Consider the following 17,196-nt stretch of genomic DNA (forward strand, 5'->3'; position numbering starts at 1 on the left):
ATATTAGTACAAAATTGTAAAATGTTTCCCCTCATAAGCGGCCACTTTTTATTTCAGAACCAATAATTAATTCATACTGTACAGTAAGTAATCAGATTAACTCTTCTGTTGATACATGTCTCCCGCTGTCATGTTTCCTTTACTTAAAAAAGTGTTGGCTAAAGTATATGTAACACTAAAATTAATATTACATCATTATCTATAAAAGCTGGCATTTATAGGAAATGGGCTCAATCGTGTTGTGCTAGAATTTTTGGCTTCACACATCTGTCGAGTTACAACTGGTTGTAATTGTCAAGATCATAACATGATCAGCATATGCTAAATATAGATTTTGTGGATTAACACAGAAGATGGTCATCCAACTAGAAACATCTTTTCAACTTAATTCATGTAGCTGTGTTGAAGCTTGAATAATCAGTGTAATTGGTGCATGTAGCAATTTTAAAGTTTAAATATTTTATCAAAAATTGAACATTTGGCTCTTGAGAATATGTGCATCATTAGCATATCTGGCACTAAGGTCTTTTAATTTCTAATTTCAGCTTTGTTGAAGAATATGATCCAACCATAGGTATGTAAAATTACTTGCTAAGAATATTGCTGTTTGATTTATAGATCTTAGAGAAACAAGTATTTCAGGGGATGAAAATTTCACTCTTAACCTGCTGATGAAAATGGCCTAAAAATTTCAGTTATGTTCTTTGTTCCAAATATTTTTCTTGCCCAGCAGTAGTTTTTACTTGCCTGGGTTAGCATACCTGCCAAGTGTCCCATTTGTCCCATATTTTAGACCTGAAAATGGGTGTACATTTTTCTTGTTAAAATCCATTTTTAATTTTAAAAAATTTGTAAAAAATTCCAGACAGCAAAATTGCAAAGGATTATTCATGTGCTAGAACAAAAGCAGTTCAGTAAGAAAATCACACAGAATTCAGATCATTGTTAAAAGATGGTACATTGGAATCAGTGATGATTGGAAATACAAAGTGTGGAAAAGTCTCCTATCAACCGCCCATGTCTGAGTGTGTGTGCTACACTCTTGCACATTCTAAATGGGTACCCAAATGGAATAGAATGCCCATTCAGAAGGTGATAGAGTGCAACTCATGTATCTTTGACATAAAATAATTAGGTAAGTTACTGTCCTACTTTACTGATGGTTGTAGATGTTGTAAATAGTTACATGTACATTAAAGTTTTAAAAATCTGTATTTGTTCCTGAAAATCAGTATTTTGGTCATAAGCAGTCAGTATTTGTGTACATGGGGGTTGGCAGCTATGGGTTAGATGGGCTATGGAGTTTCTGTCCACCAGTATTTTTTTGTTACTTGGAAAGCCCTTGAAGGCAAATGACAAAAAATAAAGTTCTTTCCTTGTGTTTTTTTTAGCAGAGTATTCTATATGAGCAATAGAGTACATGATTTTATGTGTCAGTTACCTTTTTCACTTGTTCACAAAAACTTAGTTTTATACCATCTAACTTTACCAGACTTTGTTCATTGCACTTGGGATAAAGAAGAAAGCCTGTTGATTTTGAGGAAGTCCATGGTTAAGGTCAGTGTGACTGAAAGAAGTAAAATGGTTTGAAGATGATAATAGGTGTTAAAAATTGTAGACCTTGACCAAACTTTCTGGACGATTTATACTTGAAGAAAGGTTTAAGTATTTTTATCCTGTGATGAAAGGTCACTGTTCATGATCATTGTGGCTGAAAACTGAAAATATCTGCACATATTTACTGTTTACCTTGACCAGAGTGTGGATTAAACACATTTCAAGTTTAAATTTAAAGAATCGTGTCAATTTGTGGTCAAAAATCAAAGTAATTGTGATTGCAAGATGAAAAATGGTTTTCACATTTGAAAAATTACTGCCAGACCATTTAACTTGATAAAACTGTTGAAGGTTTGGACAAGGAGGAATCCTATTGAATTGTGGTTCAAAAGGTCGTGATCAAGGTTAGTGTGGTTGTAAGATAAATGGGTTTTGTGCACAAATTTTTGTTCTTGAATATATTACTTAACCAAAGCTTGTGAATAACTTGCACTTGGTCTAGGAAGCAACCAATTGATTTGGTGCCTAAAAGTCAAAATCATGGAAGCCAAATATGAAAGTAATGGTTTGTGCACAGTAAGTTAGTTCAGGACTGCATGCCTTGACCTTTGTCAGGCTATTTAACCATGGCCTACAGTTGCCTGCATAGAGGACTATTAAACATGGGGCAGGCATATGATGCACCATTCATGGTATTCTTGCTATATACCCTTGCCTATATTGTGGTTGGGGTATATAGTAATCCTTATGTCCATCTGTAATTTCATCCCTCCATTTATCTCATGTTAGCACGACTTAATCCAGCAGTTTTTTTATGCCATGAAACTTTGTTAATATTATGGTCATGACCTAAACATGTTCATCTTGACTAACCAGTTTGCTCCCACAATATGTTTTAGAGTTGTTATGGTTTGTCTTGTAGCTTAATACAATATATGACACACTTGTCTAATGTGCACCTATTCTTGCTATAAAAAAAAAGTTTTATATTGATATTTTCAGAACTTGGTACATGTATATATTATATCTTTACCTGAATATATCAACAAATCTCATTAGCACAGCTATTCTCATGGTTCTTTTTATAGATTTTCAGAAAACTTGGTAAATATTGTAGCTATAACCTGAATATGACCACCGCAGAAAAAGCCCCACCCCCCTTTGTCTTGAGAGTTATTGCTCCTTTTATTTTGCAGCTTGTTACATTATATTATGGAATATTAGCCGCAGCTAGTTCTGCAGTTTTTCTTTTAGTTTTCATTCCGGATAGCTGTGAAACTTTGTACATTTTATGGTCATCATTTAAAGATGAAAAAGTTTAGCAAGTGTTCTTTTTGGCTTGTAGCTGGATGCAAAGTGTGATAGGATTTTTGTGAAAGCAGTGTCTTGATATGTATCTTGACAAATTATTGTATTCCCACTATTTGAAGATTTCCTGGGTATGCACTTCCTTTTCATCTTGGATGAGGACTACGTTATATTTATGTGTGCAGATTGCTCAATATTCATTGAGTTGATGCTTGTTATATAATAGTTTGACTTGTCATGTTTAGTATTATTTAATGACATTTGCTTCTTTGTTTATGCTTTTGTTGACCAGATTTTTTTGAAAAATATCTTATTTGACAAAATTTATATGAATTTGACAAAACATTTTGGTGAAAAATATTCCTAAGAAATTTATTACAATGTGATTCTGAAAATTGTCCATTTTGCATTGCCATTTCTCCAGTCCTGCATTCATTTTGTGTTGCCACTTCTCGTGTCGGACATTCATGAGTGTTTCCATGCCTCCTGTCATACAAATATTTTATGTTCCCAGTTTGCCACTTCTCTTTTGCTAGTCATTTTGTTTCCACTTTTTGCATCCTGTATTGATGAATATTGCCACTTCTCTTGTCCAACATTCTTGAGTCACCACTTCTCCTGTCCTACAGTGGAGCTGTCAAAATTTTAGAAAATGTCAGTGGAGTACCTGACGATCCTAATGATGGGGGGGGGGGGCTCCATCAAAGGGAAATTATATTAAATGTGAACCTGAACTGCTTTGTTGTAAGTTTGTACATGCCACACCCACCCACCCTGGAGAGGTATAAGCATAATTATTACTGATATAAGTAGCAAAAAAAAAAACACAATCTGAGCATAAAAAGAGTGATTACAGTACATGTTATTAAAAAAAAATTATGAAAAGATTCATTTATTTCTGTTACCTGGATCAGCAGTTACTTGAAATTCTGGTCACAAATCGGCTAAATCCATGTTGATCATTATGAGAATACAGATACAGAATAAAATGATAAATTGTTTATACACAACATTAACTTTAATTAGTCTGTACCACATGTTTAACTTTTGCCAAGTCCACAAATTCTGAATGCTGTAGCAACCCCAGTCTGACACGGGCAAGATGACAGTTTACGTGGAAAGCTGATGAAACTGTTGACCAAGTGTAGAATTTTCATTGCAGCTTCAATACATGTCATTTGATTGCAACACATTTTATGTACTGTAAAAGCTAATAAAATTATCTATAATGGGCATGTTTTCTTTTTTATTTGCTGCTATATTAATGGAATTATTACTTTGTAAACAATGAAAGAAACAGATTTCTTGTCATTGGAAATAAGCACTGATCATGCCGCGGTCACGTGACACCTATCTTCTTTGTTACAAAATGCGGGTTATTAAAACTTAATGATTCATGAAATTTTCAATCCAGTCAGAGGAGATGTAAACAATTCGGTCAGTGATTGTAGCACGTTAATCCTACACAAGGAAATAATCCCTCAAACTTTACGCAGATTTGACCAAAAGTTCGGCGATTTAAATAAATGCGTCATATATCATCAAAATCGGATTATTCCAAGCTTTATTTTGCTACCAAATTTATATATCGGAAACATTTATAAACCACCTGTAATGAGCATTGAATTTGTAAAACATTTGAATCTCACAGTGTTGACATTGTCTGCCATATTTGAATTTTCTGACAGCTTATAACGATGTTAACTTTGCCACAACTGATGTTCCAAAACTAAAGTTTTTGTACAAATTGGTGTGCCAGAACGTGCTAATATTATTTTTTTAAATAGTTTTTATTGTATTTACGCCTATTGTACGGTTTATACAGTATACAGTCACAAAATGAACATGCAAAGCATAGATTTTCGTCCACTATAAATAGGCTCAAGTTGTCAGTGTGTAAATATTTGAACTGACAAACAGTCATCGGTTTTAAAATATGTTCAACCTTATATTCATTATGTTCTTACATTTTTTTAACTTTTATAATGGGACATTGTCTGATGAAATAATGATAAAAATATTGCATCACTATCAGACAAATTAAAATTTCGTTACAACAATTTTTTAAAATTATTTTGATGAGCATAGCAAAGTAACTGCATGTACACTTAACATGGGTTCTTAAATTTCCAGTGCATTGATAACATTTGATAGGATCAGTAATGTTTTCAAAATGCAAAACAAAATATACAAAGTCTGAAAGTGATAAATTATTTTGTAATTGTATGAAATTGAAACGTTAGCTCTATGTGAAAGATGGCAGCATTCCCTGGTCCATTCTGCAAGGAGCTAAATATAATATCACAGGATTTAGAAGATGAAACCAACTTGAATCCAATTCATGAAATTAGGTCTTGCAATATTGTTTCAATGACAATTATGAAAAAACATCGCATTTTTTGTTTGTTTTTGAAGTTGTTTTACATACACATAAACTATTGCTAATGTGATATATTTGTATTAAGTTAAATGTCATAAAAGTTGTGAAGTGTTTGCATGTTTTTCATTTATATATGAAAATATTGAAGTCAGTCAACAGATTTAACAAGAGCAATGAATTCAGCAGGAAAAATGCAATCAGAATATCAAATTTCATAATATCTAAACAAAAAAGAAAGTTGTAACTTGTTTTTAATGAAAAGATGGAAAGAACATTTTACTTCAGTTTCATGACTGCCACAGGGGACCCTGAGTGGCCGAGTGGTCTAAAGCGCTGTCCGTTACGGATCACTGCCATCTCACCTCTGTCTGCGTGGGTTCAAGTCTCGGATTCAGCCAATGTGGGTATGTGAGAAAGCTTGCTAGTAGCTTCTCGTTGGTCGGTGGTTCTTTCTGGGTTTTTCTTGGGTTCTTCCTCCACCATTAATACTGGCCGCCATCTGTAGCCTTTCATGTGCTGAAAAATGGCGTTAAACCCTACTACAACAACAACAACAACATGACTGCCACATAATCTGAATACATTTAACATTTATATAAGACACAAATTCTAGAAATTTGTAAATGTTTTGGAACTTAAAAGTTGCATAACTTTTTTTCTAATAGAGATAATTAAAAAAAAGTAAACTGTTTTGGAATGCTGTTAAACAGATCTATATGAAGAAATCAAGTGTTTGCAGCTATTTCAATATCAGAAAAATGACTGGGGTTGCTAAATGCTGTATTACATTACTGTAGAATTCCTTTTTCAAAATTTGTAAAGCTCTTTTGATTTGTCAATTTCCTGATGCAGCATGTTCTTTAGTTTAACAAAATCCCTCTCCTCTAAAGTTTCTCAGTCATAAACATCTGCGAGTCACATTGATAAAGCCCATTTCACTTGATAATATTTGGTGCCATGTTTGTTCAATATAGAATGGTCCACTACATAAGTTTGTATCAAACTGTAATTTATCTGTGACAAAAGGTTTAAAATTGAAGAAACCCGTCTATTTCCTTCTAAACATGCCATGTACGGTTGATATAAATAGAAAATAAGGAAACTGTTCAAGTATATAGCCAAATAGTCACACATGTCGATGATATGAAGATCATTATATGGAGATCTACAATTGATCAGTGTCACATGACACCAGCTTCAAACTGTACTTGTTATTTTGTGTCTCACTCACTCCTGATGCTACCATATATAATCTTTGATATGAACGCAGAAACATTTTTTAAAACATGAACTGAACAGATAATTATGAGCAAGTACCCGGATACCCTTTGACACCTTTATCCTAGTCATTTTGTGCTGCCAGTTATGATGTCCTTCATTCAGTTGGTGTCAGCACTGTCTACATTCATGACTGGTAAAAACTGGAGCATTATTGCATTAACCTTTTAGAGCTAGTTGTTTCCATGAGTTGCCTGTTGAGCAGTGTGCATAAATGTATTTGAAAGACAAAAAATACATTTGCTTTCATAATTAATTGTAATCAAGGTGGTTAAATCTACATCAGAAGATAAAGTTGACTCAGATGTAATGGTCCACTGGAGTGAATTATTAGCTTTCCATCTTGAGATCAACAATTCAGTAACACCAGTGCTGTGAAATAATAAACAAATACCAGTTTGACTAAATTGTCATTCATGCCATAAGTATAATTACTCCAAATTGAACCTGTTGTAAGCTTAGATTGCCTTTGGTAATCAGTAAAGCAAACAACTTCAGCTCTGATCTGCCATCACATTATGTTATGGCATATCAGGATCTATGTTGAAAGCACTTATATATGGTACTTGCAGTCGATCATTTGCTGTATTGTTTTATGCCCAGCATAAGAAAGCAATGATTTTAATTTTTTAAAAATATTTATGTACTTTTTCTTTTTTGTGAATTCTTCACATTCTTAAATTGAATTGTTTCTGTAATATAAGGTCAGCTGCAATACTCACCGTATTTTTTTGTTGTTGTCAGTCACACATTAAAAGGGCTCTGTTACATATTGTTCAGAAATATTTCTTTGTTTATTTTTTTGTTCTGTTTGATTAGAAATGTCAAAACTGTTCAGTCAAATTGGGCTGAAAATTGCATTTAAAAATGGCCAACTTTGTAGGGCTTTCCTATTTTAAAAACAGAGCTTGACACTGATAATATCGCTTAAATATTTCCAGTCCTCAGATAACTTTTAAATAAATCTTGCTCAAATGTGTGGATCCAGAACATATTATGTTCAATGATATTAGTTGAAAAAATTAACAATCTTGAGGTAATAGAGAAAAATATTTTGGGTTTGAAAATCAATCCATGGTGCTCTCCCTTCCTTCTGTCTTAATAGTTGTTAAAATTTTAAAATACTCATTAACCCCTGGAAGTTTTTGTCCTTTTCACCTGAAATGTGAGTAGAAAACACATTTTGGGTGCTATTTCTGAATGCATCCTAATACATCAACTTTCAAGAGATTTTCCATTAGCCTAATTTTTCCAGGGTTCTTCCTCCACCATTAATACTGGCCACCATGTATAGCCTATCTTGTGCTGAAAAATGGTGTTAAACCCTAGAACAACAACAACCATTAGCCTAATGCCTAGTTGTGTTAGAAACACTGTTTTTCATTGGTTACTTAGCTCGCGCTTGAGCAGAAGGGTAAAAGTTGGAGTTCTTGTTTTTTTTTTTTTGTTTTTTTTTTTTTGTTGCTTGAAGGACACTTAATTTTCGTATTAAGACCACTCTTTATTCCAAATATGCCTACCTTATCCTACTTTTTGCAGAGGTTCACCTATCTGTGCAGTTCAGACTGGTCTGCCTTAGATCTGAGGCCAAAAAGTCTAAAATCCAGAGACAAGATCAGATTCCGACCACAAGAATATTTTGAGTACAAGAAAAATGGGTCCAAAAAATTAGGTTTTTCTCTCTGTATTTTGGAGTGCAACTAGAACGTCCAGATAATTTGGTATCATTGTAGAGCTACAATTGTCTACCTTTCTATAATACCACCCACTCTAGTGCATCATACATGACCTTGATGCTACAGAGCTCGGCAGTAGGCTACTACCTCCTGCCACATAAATGCAGCGCCAGGGGGTTAATGAGTTAAAGAAGGTATGAACAATATGTTTTTCACCTGACTGTCATGGGGACCAAGATACACACATTTGTTTGTAGATTATGTTATAAAACTTCCTCCAATACTTTGTTAAAATATTAAGTGTATTTTGGGTGACGATAATTATGAAAATGTATTTCCACATGGTTGCTAGGGTTGTTTTAATGGTTGCTTTGGAAGCTGTCAAAAATAGAACCTACTTAAAAATACTGCACTATTTTTTAAGTAAATATAGTTTTTTTTTAATATGTAAAAGTGTATTTTTGATCTTAGTACTATGGGAACTAAAATGTCACTTCTAAGTTAATGCAAGACAGATGATAAATGAATAATGTATGATGATGAAAGTGTCATGCCTCACTTTGTCTAAATTTAGCTACAACAGCTTGAATACTCCTCATATTCTAAGCCAATTTTACATAAAGTTCATGTGCAGAGGTCTATGGTACCAACATCTGTTTTATATTGAAATTAATTGAAAGTTATTTGAAGAAGAAATCATAAAAAGCAGCATGTCTGCTTGATCTTTTCTTTTATGAATCATTGACCCTATATTGCTACAGCTCCATGCACATAAAATTGATAAAATAAGATGACAAAGTTTGACATACTCAAAACACCCACTGTTTCACATTAGTGTCACATGGGTTGATGGCCAAAACATGTGGAAAACCTTCTCAAAGTCCACACTTCGATCTTCAATAATAAAGCAAAACAATGAGATGTGAAACCTCGAGGCTTTACCTAACAAAAGTACAACTCAGTGCATTATACACCCATCTATTGACATTTTTCTTACCAATAACCATGATCTTTTTGGGGCAGAGGATATGACTATGAATACACAGACACTATCAAATCTAGATACACCGTAGGCTAAAAGTTGCATGAAAATACCTTCATTGCTTCCAATATTGTACCTGTACATGGACAGAGGCTGCTGATTTATATTTTCCTGTGACATTGAGTTTGAGACTAAAGTCATGGATATGATATCACTAATTATGATATATAACTGGTTCAGGTTTTGTTAAAATATCTAATGTAGTTTAAATATTACCTACCAGAAAATGTTGAATTGACAAAATGACAATTTTGCTTGCCTTGCTGTGAACTTGTGTGACACACCATCTAGTTAGAATATATACATATGCGGGGAGGGGCCCCGAGTGGTCTAAAGTGCTCTCTGTTACTGATCACTCACCTCAGTCTGCATGGGTTCGAGTCTCGGATTCGGCCAATGTGGGTATATGAGAAAGCTTGCCAGTAGCTTTCATAGGTCGGTGGTTCTTTCCGGGGGGTTTTCTCGGGTTCTTCCTCCACCATTAATACTGGCTGCCATGTATAGCCTATTGTGTGCTGAAAAATGGCGTAAAACACTACAAGAATAACAACATGTGCAGGGTTTCATTCTCTCTGGCTGTCATAAAGTTAAGGGCTAGCCAAGGAAATGTTAACAGAAGGATGAAATGACTGTGTTTAAATAATGTGTCCAGTTGAAGACAGTTGTTAATAAATGTATCAATAGTTACATCATAATTTAACATGACATCACAGATATTTTTGCTTAAACTTGACATTGAGAAATGATATAGAACATGGTATGCAAACACTCTTTCTGTATCTTGTACGTAGATTCTTCCTAATATCTTAAATGGCTTTATAGCTATGAATAAGTTAACATTTTAGACAAAACCAAGAAAGCGGTATTTGAAACACTGTAAGATTATCATGGATACAAGCACATTCAGTTTCATAAATTTTAGACGTAATCTCAAAACAATTGAACCTAAGTCAGTTGAATCTAATCCTGACTTCAGTGAACTGTTAGCTCTGCCCAATTCATGTATATCTTCCATTGGTGCATTTATATTGGCTGTCAAAGTTTCAACTATTGTGAAGCAGATGTCAATCAGTGCCTCCTACAGTAAATTTGTTATGGACAGCATCCTCTTAGTAAGAAACTAAGCTGGAAGCAAATCAAGGGTAATTAAGATTGATGTTCCATCCCAAATCCATGTGCATCAAAAAGATGCACAAATTGAAATTTCTGGATATAAAAAATGGGTCCATTTTTTTCTTTCTTTTTTTTTAAATCCACGCATCTAAACTAGAGGGTACACGTCTATTGAAAACCTGTGTCTGGACCAGACTGGTAGTCCTGTTATGGTCTTGGTCATTAGTGCTCTTTTATCTGTGAAACTACAGTATGTTTTCAAAGCACGTTGTCTTCATACATGGGACAGAATCAGGATATCAAACCAAAAGATTTACAAATTTATATTAGTAGATCAACTTCTAAATCTGTAGGACAGGCATCGGCGACCACTTAAAACTTCTGTGCCAAGTCCACTAAATTGTAGAGTGCTGCTTGCCACGTTGTATTCTTCCCTTTTATTTAATGTTCAATTTTATTACATACAATACAAAACAAACTTTTATACTTTTATGGTGTACCTTTCCAAAGAGTTTGACATGCCACAATTGTACATTTACCATAGGTTTCCACACCTGCATTGGATTTCTTAACAAAATTTTGTCAGTCAAATGAAAACAAAACAAGTGCATTTTTTGCCATAATGTGTTCTCCAGAGTTTTGTCAATTACATGAAAACCGAAGAGTTATATGAGTTCTATATCTCGTAGTTCACAGGAGATATTTTTTATCAGTTCTGCAAACATATTTAGTTTGTTTGTTACGTGTTTAGGCAGAAATAAACATTAACACAGAAAGAGTGAAAACAACAAGCTTTTTTAAATTTAACAAATTTATTTTCCCGGAAAAATTCTGTAAAAATGAAAAAGGAGAAAAACTTACGGTTTCAAGAATCAAATCCAAAAATAATCTTAATAATAATCCACGAATTAAATTGCAAAAGTCCATATGACAAATGTTCTAATAATTTCAAGTTCGAATCCTGATAAAAAATCCAAGATGGATGAAAATGACGTATGCTGTAGTCAGTACTGTGCTTATCTACAGTTCCTTGTAGAAATACAAATAATGGCGATCCAGTGTTGGAAATCCAAATTAAACTTGCAAGCAATGCCTTTCCTAAATTTCTGTGAGAGCACTCCTCAAAATATTTCCAGAGAATAAAGAATTAATTCCTTTGAAATCCAAATGATCCGAAGATAATTAACTCAAACTCTGGCAACAACAAAGAAAACAACTTGATACCAAGTGTAGAAGCCCAAAACTGAGATCTCTCTCTCTAAAACAAAGGTTATATTGTATTTAAGGATGCTGTTTCGAAATTCCCCCAAGTTGTGAAATCAGAAGGAGGGAGGTCACGTGATCATGTTTATTTCACGTACAGAGACTATGGCCTTGATTAGACCAATAATTTTCTCTAAGAAATAAAAAAATAAAAGTTGTTTACATCTTAACCCTTTACCTCACAGAGCATAGTTACAAAGTGCAGTGCGCTATAAATAGAACACCTGTTACCTATTCGACTCCATACACATAGGCCTGCCTGTGAACTGTTAAGCAATTAGTGTATGTTACGTTTAACAGGAATTTTAACCATTTTACATTTTTGGTACACATCTATTATGTGTGGAAAAATTTAAGAGCAAAGTCCGATCATTATAGCTGTGTAATTATTTTACGGAAGAACTTTTTATGTGCTTTAAAATCTTGAGAGAACTCGTTCACTGTCATGTCAGTGAGGTCACGTGACCAACTGTAGCTGCCATTTCTCATATTCAAAATTTACAAGTTTTTCGTCTGCGTCTACATCACTAAGTCATTTGAATTTGATAATTTATAAAAACTAATTGCTGCTTATATCAATATCAGAGCCTTTTCCTAAGTTATTGAATCTTTTATGGTTGTGATTCTAATCGTGAAAACTTCGTAAGTACTGAATGAAACCCACAACCGCCATTTTGAGGAGTGGAGATTACGACCCAGTTACTTTAAATAGCAGATATCGACCAGTGCAAAAACAGTGACCATGTGATCTGACGTAATTGTCATTCGCAGAAATGAATGTAGTATCTAATAGGGTTTTTTCCCCAAAGCTGGCGCTATGAAAACCAACTCAAAATGGCTGAAGTTTACAGCAGGCTTCAAAAGGCGCTTCCATGCAAATGGAGTAGAGGCATCAAAAGACGCTTGCATGAGGTAAAGGGTTAAACCCAAAGCCACATCATGACTTTGACAACAACCAATCATTTTAAAATAAAAATAGAACTTTGTTTACTAATTTTGAATCAAGGTCAGCATTCAGGCCAACACCTGGTGTTTATGAAAAGAATGATTCAGGTCAACCAGTTTTCTGGAAAAATATCATCTCCAGTGAATAAATTTACATTAAAATAGCACATAACAGAACAAAAAATGTAAAACTGACAAACAATTAAATTAAAATATGAATTAAATCGGATATACTTAACATTTTTCACATTTACTGCCTAGTGACCACTGATGACTTTTGTAATTTTTTAGTTTTACATGTAACAGGTATCGGCCAAGTCATACCAAAGATTTATACAATGGTACAGAAAGCTGCCTTGCGAGGCGCTCAGCATTAATAGGTTAGTGTTAGTAGTGGTCTGCCTGGTGTCAGGATAATGTGACACTGTGGGACATGATTCTACATGTCTGCAGCATGATGCCTCAGTGCTATACATCACTATAAACTGTCACACTGCAGATATGGCTGATTTTTGTTTTAAAGCTACGTTAAAATTCCAAATCACACACATGTAACAGGCTGGTAATAATTCTTTGGTTCGTAATTTTCCTATGTGATTGTGACTACATAAATCTGGTGACATAATTTATTCCCCAATATGCTTTCTTAAAATCTACTTTGCATGAAATACACAATGCAAACTCTGGACCTTTGCTACTTGCCTGCAACTTAAACTGATTTCCAAGCATTGTTGATCTTGTAATATGTTAACCAATGTTGTTTTAGAATTGAAAGAAAGCATATGTTCTGATTTTACCATATATATATAAATCTAAATGCTTATGCAAGGGTTTCTGCCTAAATAATGTTGGGTCATAATATTCCGTTTTATCTCGCCTCCACCAGAAGTAGGCCAATTTTTAATTAAAGTCTTCAGAGCCATGATGGAGCATGTTTGATCCGTTTATTACTTAACACCACCACAGTAAATATCCAGCCTTTTACCTTAAACTTTCCAGATTGTATTGATATGGTACCGGTAATCAATTTACAATTTGCTGTATACATATGTCAACCATTGTCTAACTTTCTGGCTGGTAAGTAATCACTCAGCATGCATCACTGTACCAGATATTGCAATTTTGGAACAGTTCTGGTCCCTATTAAACTGGTTCATGTAATGTGTGGCTAGAACACAAAAAGCCATGCTTTTTCTATTTAAAATTTTTTAATTTTAGAACTGGTAGATTTCAGAATGGTATATGCATTAAATGACCTTCAAAAGATATTGTTATCTTGCCGTTGGTAGAATCACGTGTATGCTGTCATACACATTACGTGTATCTGCAGTTAAACGCCCTCTTCTGTTTTACCTTATTCTGTTATTTACATATGTGTGTTTATCCTGCTAATCAGTTGATTGATACTAAAATGCACAGTTGCTGATCCCTGTAAGAATCAAACGTTCAATGCTTTTTTTCTTTCAGTGTCTTATAATTAAGTTCTGTCAAAAATATAAAATTATATCATCATATAGCAGCGCAAAGAAAGGGAATCATACCTTACATTAAATAATTCCCACTAGCCTTGGTCATTGAACCAGACTTTAACTTTATGGTTATTATATCAAATTTTTTTATCTCAGTTTGTGGTTGTTTTGTGCAAGTTGGTAATCATATAGTCAGAAAATAAAAACATCTGTATAGGATAAGGGAATCTGGTAACAGTGAATTTATGGTCTGGCCCTGCTTGTGTCATCTGTTGTGCATCATGTGTCCATCATTATGATTTTTAACTTCTAAAATACTGCGTGACCAGTTTCAGCCAAGCTTAAAAGAGAACATCATGTAATGGAGGCATTTCAGATTTGTACAAATGATGCCAATCAGCTTTGAACAATATGGCCACTAAATATTTTTAAAAAATCTAAAACCATCACCCATTTCGATAAACCAAATTTAGTCAAATTTGAAAATATCATGGTATAAAGGTCTTTTAACATTATGCAAATAATGCCAACCTGCCATTAAATATGGCTATTGTGGCTAGGAATTAGAAGGAAAAAAAAACATCAAAGGACCAGTCAAATACTTTCCAACATAGTCTGATGAAATTTGACAGAAGGCATCCGGTCAGGAATGGTGCCTATCCATCATCAGTATTGCAGACTTTTCTAAAAATTAGAACAGCATTTAAATGATATCTTCTCAACAACTGCTGCACAGAATTTGACCAGACTTGACAGAAAGTACTGTGGCATCAAGACCTTTAAATTTTTCACAAATGATGCCCATCTTCCATTACTAAAACTGAAACCTTCAAACTATTTCATCTAAATAAATTATGGCTCCCATTACTTAATACAAAGAACTTAATTTCATATGCATGGTTTTTTTTATACTTGATGGCACATTGAGCACATTCTTGACTATATCTTACTGATGGAAGTGCCAGCCAAGTGAATTTCCCAAAAGCACAAGGGATTTAACCCAGTTTGTCCTTTTTCAGTATGAAACCTGCAACCGTTTTTGTTCTACCAACTGAATTGCCACAGCACATCGACTTTTTTTAAAAGTCTCTAAAATGAATTCCACCAAAACGGACAAAAGTACCATGGCAAGAGACCTTCCAGATGTATATAAATGATACCAGGTCACCAACAAATGCGGTTGCCATTATAAAAATAGACAATTTTTCCGTGGCTTCTCCTAAAAAAATATTTTCACAACTTGACCAAAGTTGACTAAATTTGCCTAGACATGAAGGCCAATAAAATGATGTTAGTCCATTAAGAGATATTGCAGCATCTTTAAAAGATGAAAATTTTGTACTTTCTTTGCAAAAAGCACATAACAGAATTTGATTAAGTTTACCAATATATTCCAGCTTAAAGGTCTTTCAGATTTGTACAAATGATGCATCAATCATTAAACATGTCCATCTCTGTTGAAAAGAGTAAAACGAACATATATGAACCAAATAGGACAGAAAGTATCCTGGATAAAGGCCCTTCATTACTGAACAAAAACGATGCCAGTCGGCAGTCAATATGAATGAAGATACAAAAAGAGAGAAAGTTTAACATATTTTACTCAGTCAATAGAAATATTAGAAATTTATACAGAAAACATATACTACCAGTAACCCAGTTTTCTTGGCTGACTGCTTTTATATTTTATATTTGGTTACTAAGCAGATGTAAGCTAGGTGAGCAATCTCCGACACACTTTTTGCCTCGTGTTTCTTCTTTTATCCAGACAATAGTGTTGTGTTTCTGAATTATATACATTTGTGATGGCAAGTACTTTTTCAGAAGAAATCGTATTATAGCAAAATATGTGCTCTGTAATTAAATACAAGTACTTGAAAAAGTACCCTGCCCCATGTTTGCTTCACATTTGACTTGAATTCTAATAAGATGCTTAATAACATTGAGTATGGCTGATTTTTGTATTTAACCTGTTTCTTGTTACAAGGAATGGACAAGGTACCATAATTATACTTGATTATAAATTGAGTCAAACTGAAAAAATAGAATCTGGTCATAGCATAATGTGCCTGCAGATCAGGGTCTGTGTTTGTTCTACTGATTACTTTTAACAAACTACACAGGCCCAGACCTGCCAGAGCATAATGCAATGGCAGATCTGGATCTGAGCAGTTTGCAGTTGGATGCAACTTATAAGTGAGTATATAAGCATACATGCCAACTATTACACATTTGGCATAAATTAACTACACTTTTTTGGCTCATTAAAATTTTAAAAAATAAAGACTTTAATCCACTCGTATGAATTTAAGAATATTCTTAAAAAGATGACTGCTGCTTAAGAACAGAGTTAAGAGTGCTTTCCTTATTTACTATTCATAGGAACTGCATTTTACCCACTTTCAAGAAAATAGATGGGTTACTTCAGATATGAACTTTGTCTCACAGGTTCATTACAGTGACAATCTTTTTAGTTATCAGACCAGTCCATACTTTTAAAGAAGATGGCATCAGATGTTTAGCAAAATGCTTTACTGTATGAGTTTTGTTTGTTATGTGACGGAAAATGTTTTAGCAGATGGAGCTTTTCAAACTTAAAAACATGTCAGATCAGAAAAAAGGATAAATCACTGCTGTACAAACTTGGGAAGAAGAATATAACAGTTATGTAATGCAGCACTTTGATCATGCTTGTTGTAGAATCCCAGTTCACGATCATTCAGCGAAAATTACACACTTAGACTAGTTAAATTGAACTTAAATAATTTGCCAGTATATTTTGTGTTTATATTATGGTTCTAATTCATATGAAACTTGCCCTTTGTGGCAAGTATTTTGACCAGCTGCAGAACCAGGCTAGTAGCAAAAATAAGTGTATTTTTTTCATAGTGGTGTAACTCTAGCATGTAGTATACAGGTTACACTTTTTACGCTTCAATTACGCCTGTGCTACTTAGTATGGCAATAATTATGCTTTTACATCTCACTGGGTTGGCATGTATGTATAGAGTATTACCCTTGCAGTATTGTTCATGTAGTGGAACAAGCTTTTGGTTTGGTATGGTTTAATATTAAATGACACATCAGCACATAAAAGGTTATATAATGGAAAGGAAACTGGAGAATAAACACCCCCCACCCACCCCCAGTAAAGAGTGACATCAT

General features: G+C 33.9%; 1 protein-coding gene across 1 annotated transcript in view; it reads left to right on the forward strand.

The window, feature by feature from the left end:
* The window catches only part of LOC149787618 (GTPase KRas), a 75,692-nt gene that overhangs the window by 10,552 nt on the left and 47,944 nt on the right, over window positions 1–17,196 (forward strand). The window contains exon 3 of the mRNA XM_089973796.1: window positions 546–574. Within this exon, the coding sequence (XP_089829922.1) occupies window positions 546–574 (29 nt within the window). The remainder of the gene's footprint in view (window positions 1–545; window positions 575–17,196) is intronic.

The sequence above is a fragment of the Sinohyriopsis cumingii genome, chromosome 11 (genome assembly GCF_028554795.1).
Source record: "Sinohyriopsis cumingii isolate HCF-2022 chromosome 11, ASM2855479v2, whole genome shotgun sequence".
In the NCBI taxonomy this organism is placed as follows: domain Eukaryota; kingdom Metazoa; phylum Mollusca; class Bivalvia; order Unionida; family Unionidae; genus Sinohyriopsis; species Sinohyriopsis cumingii.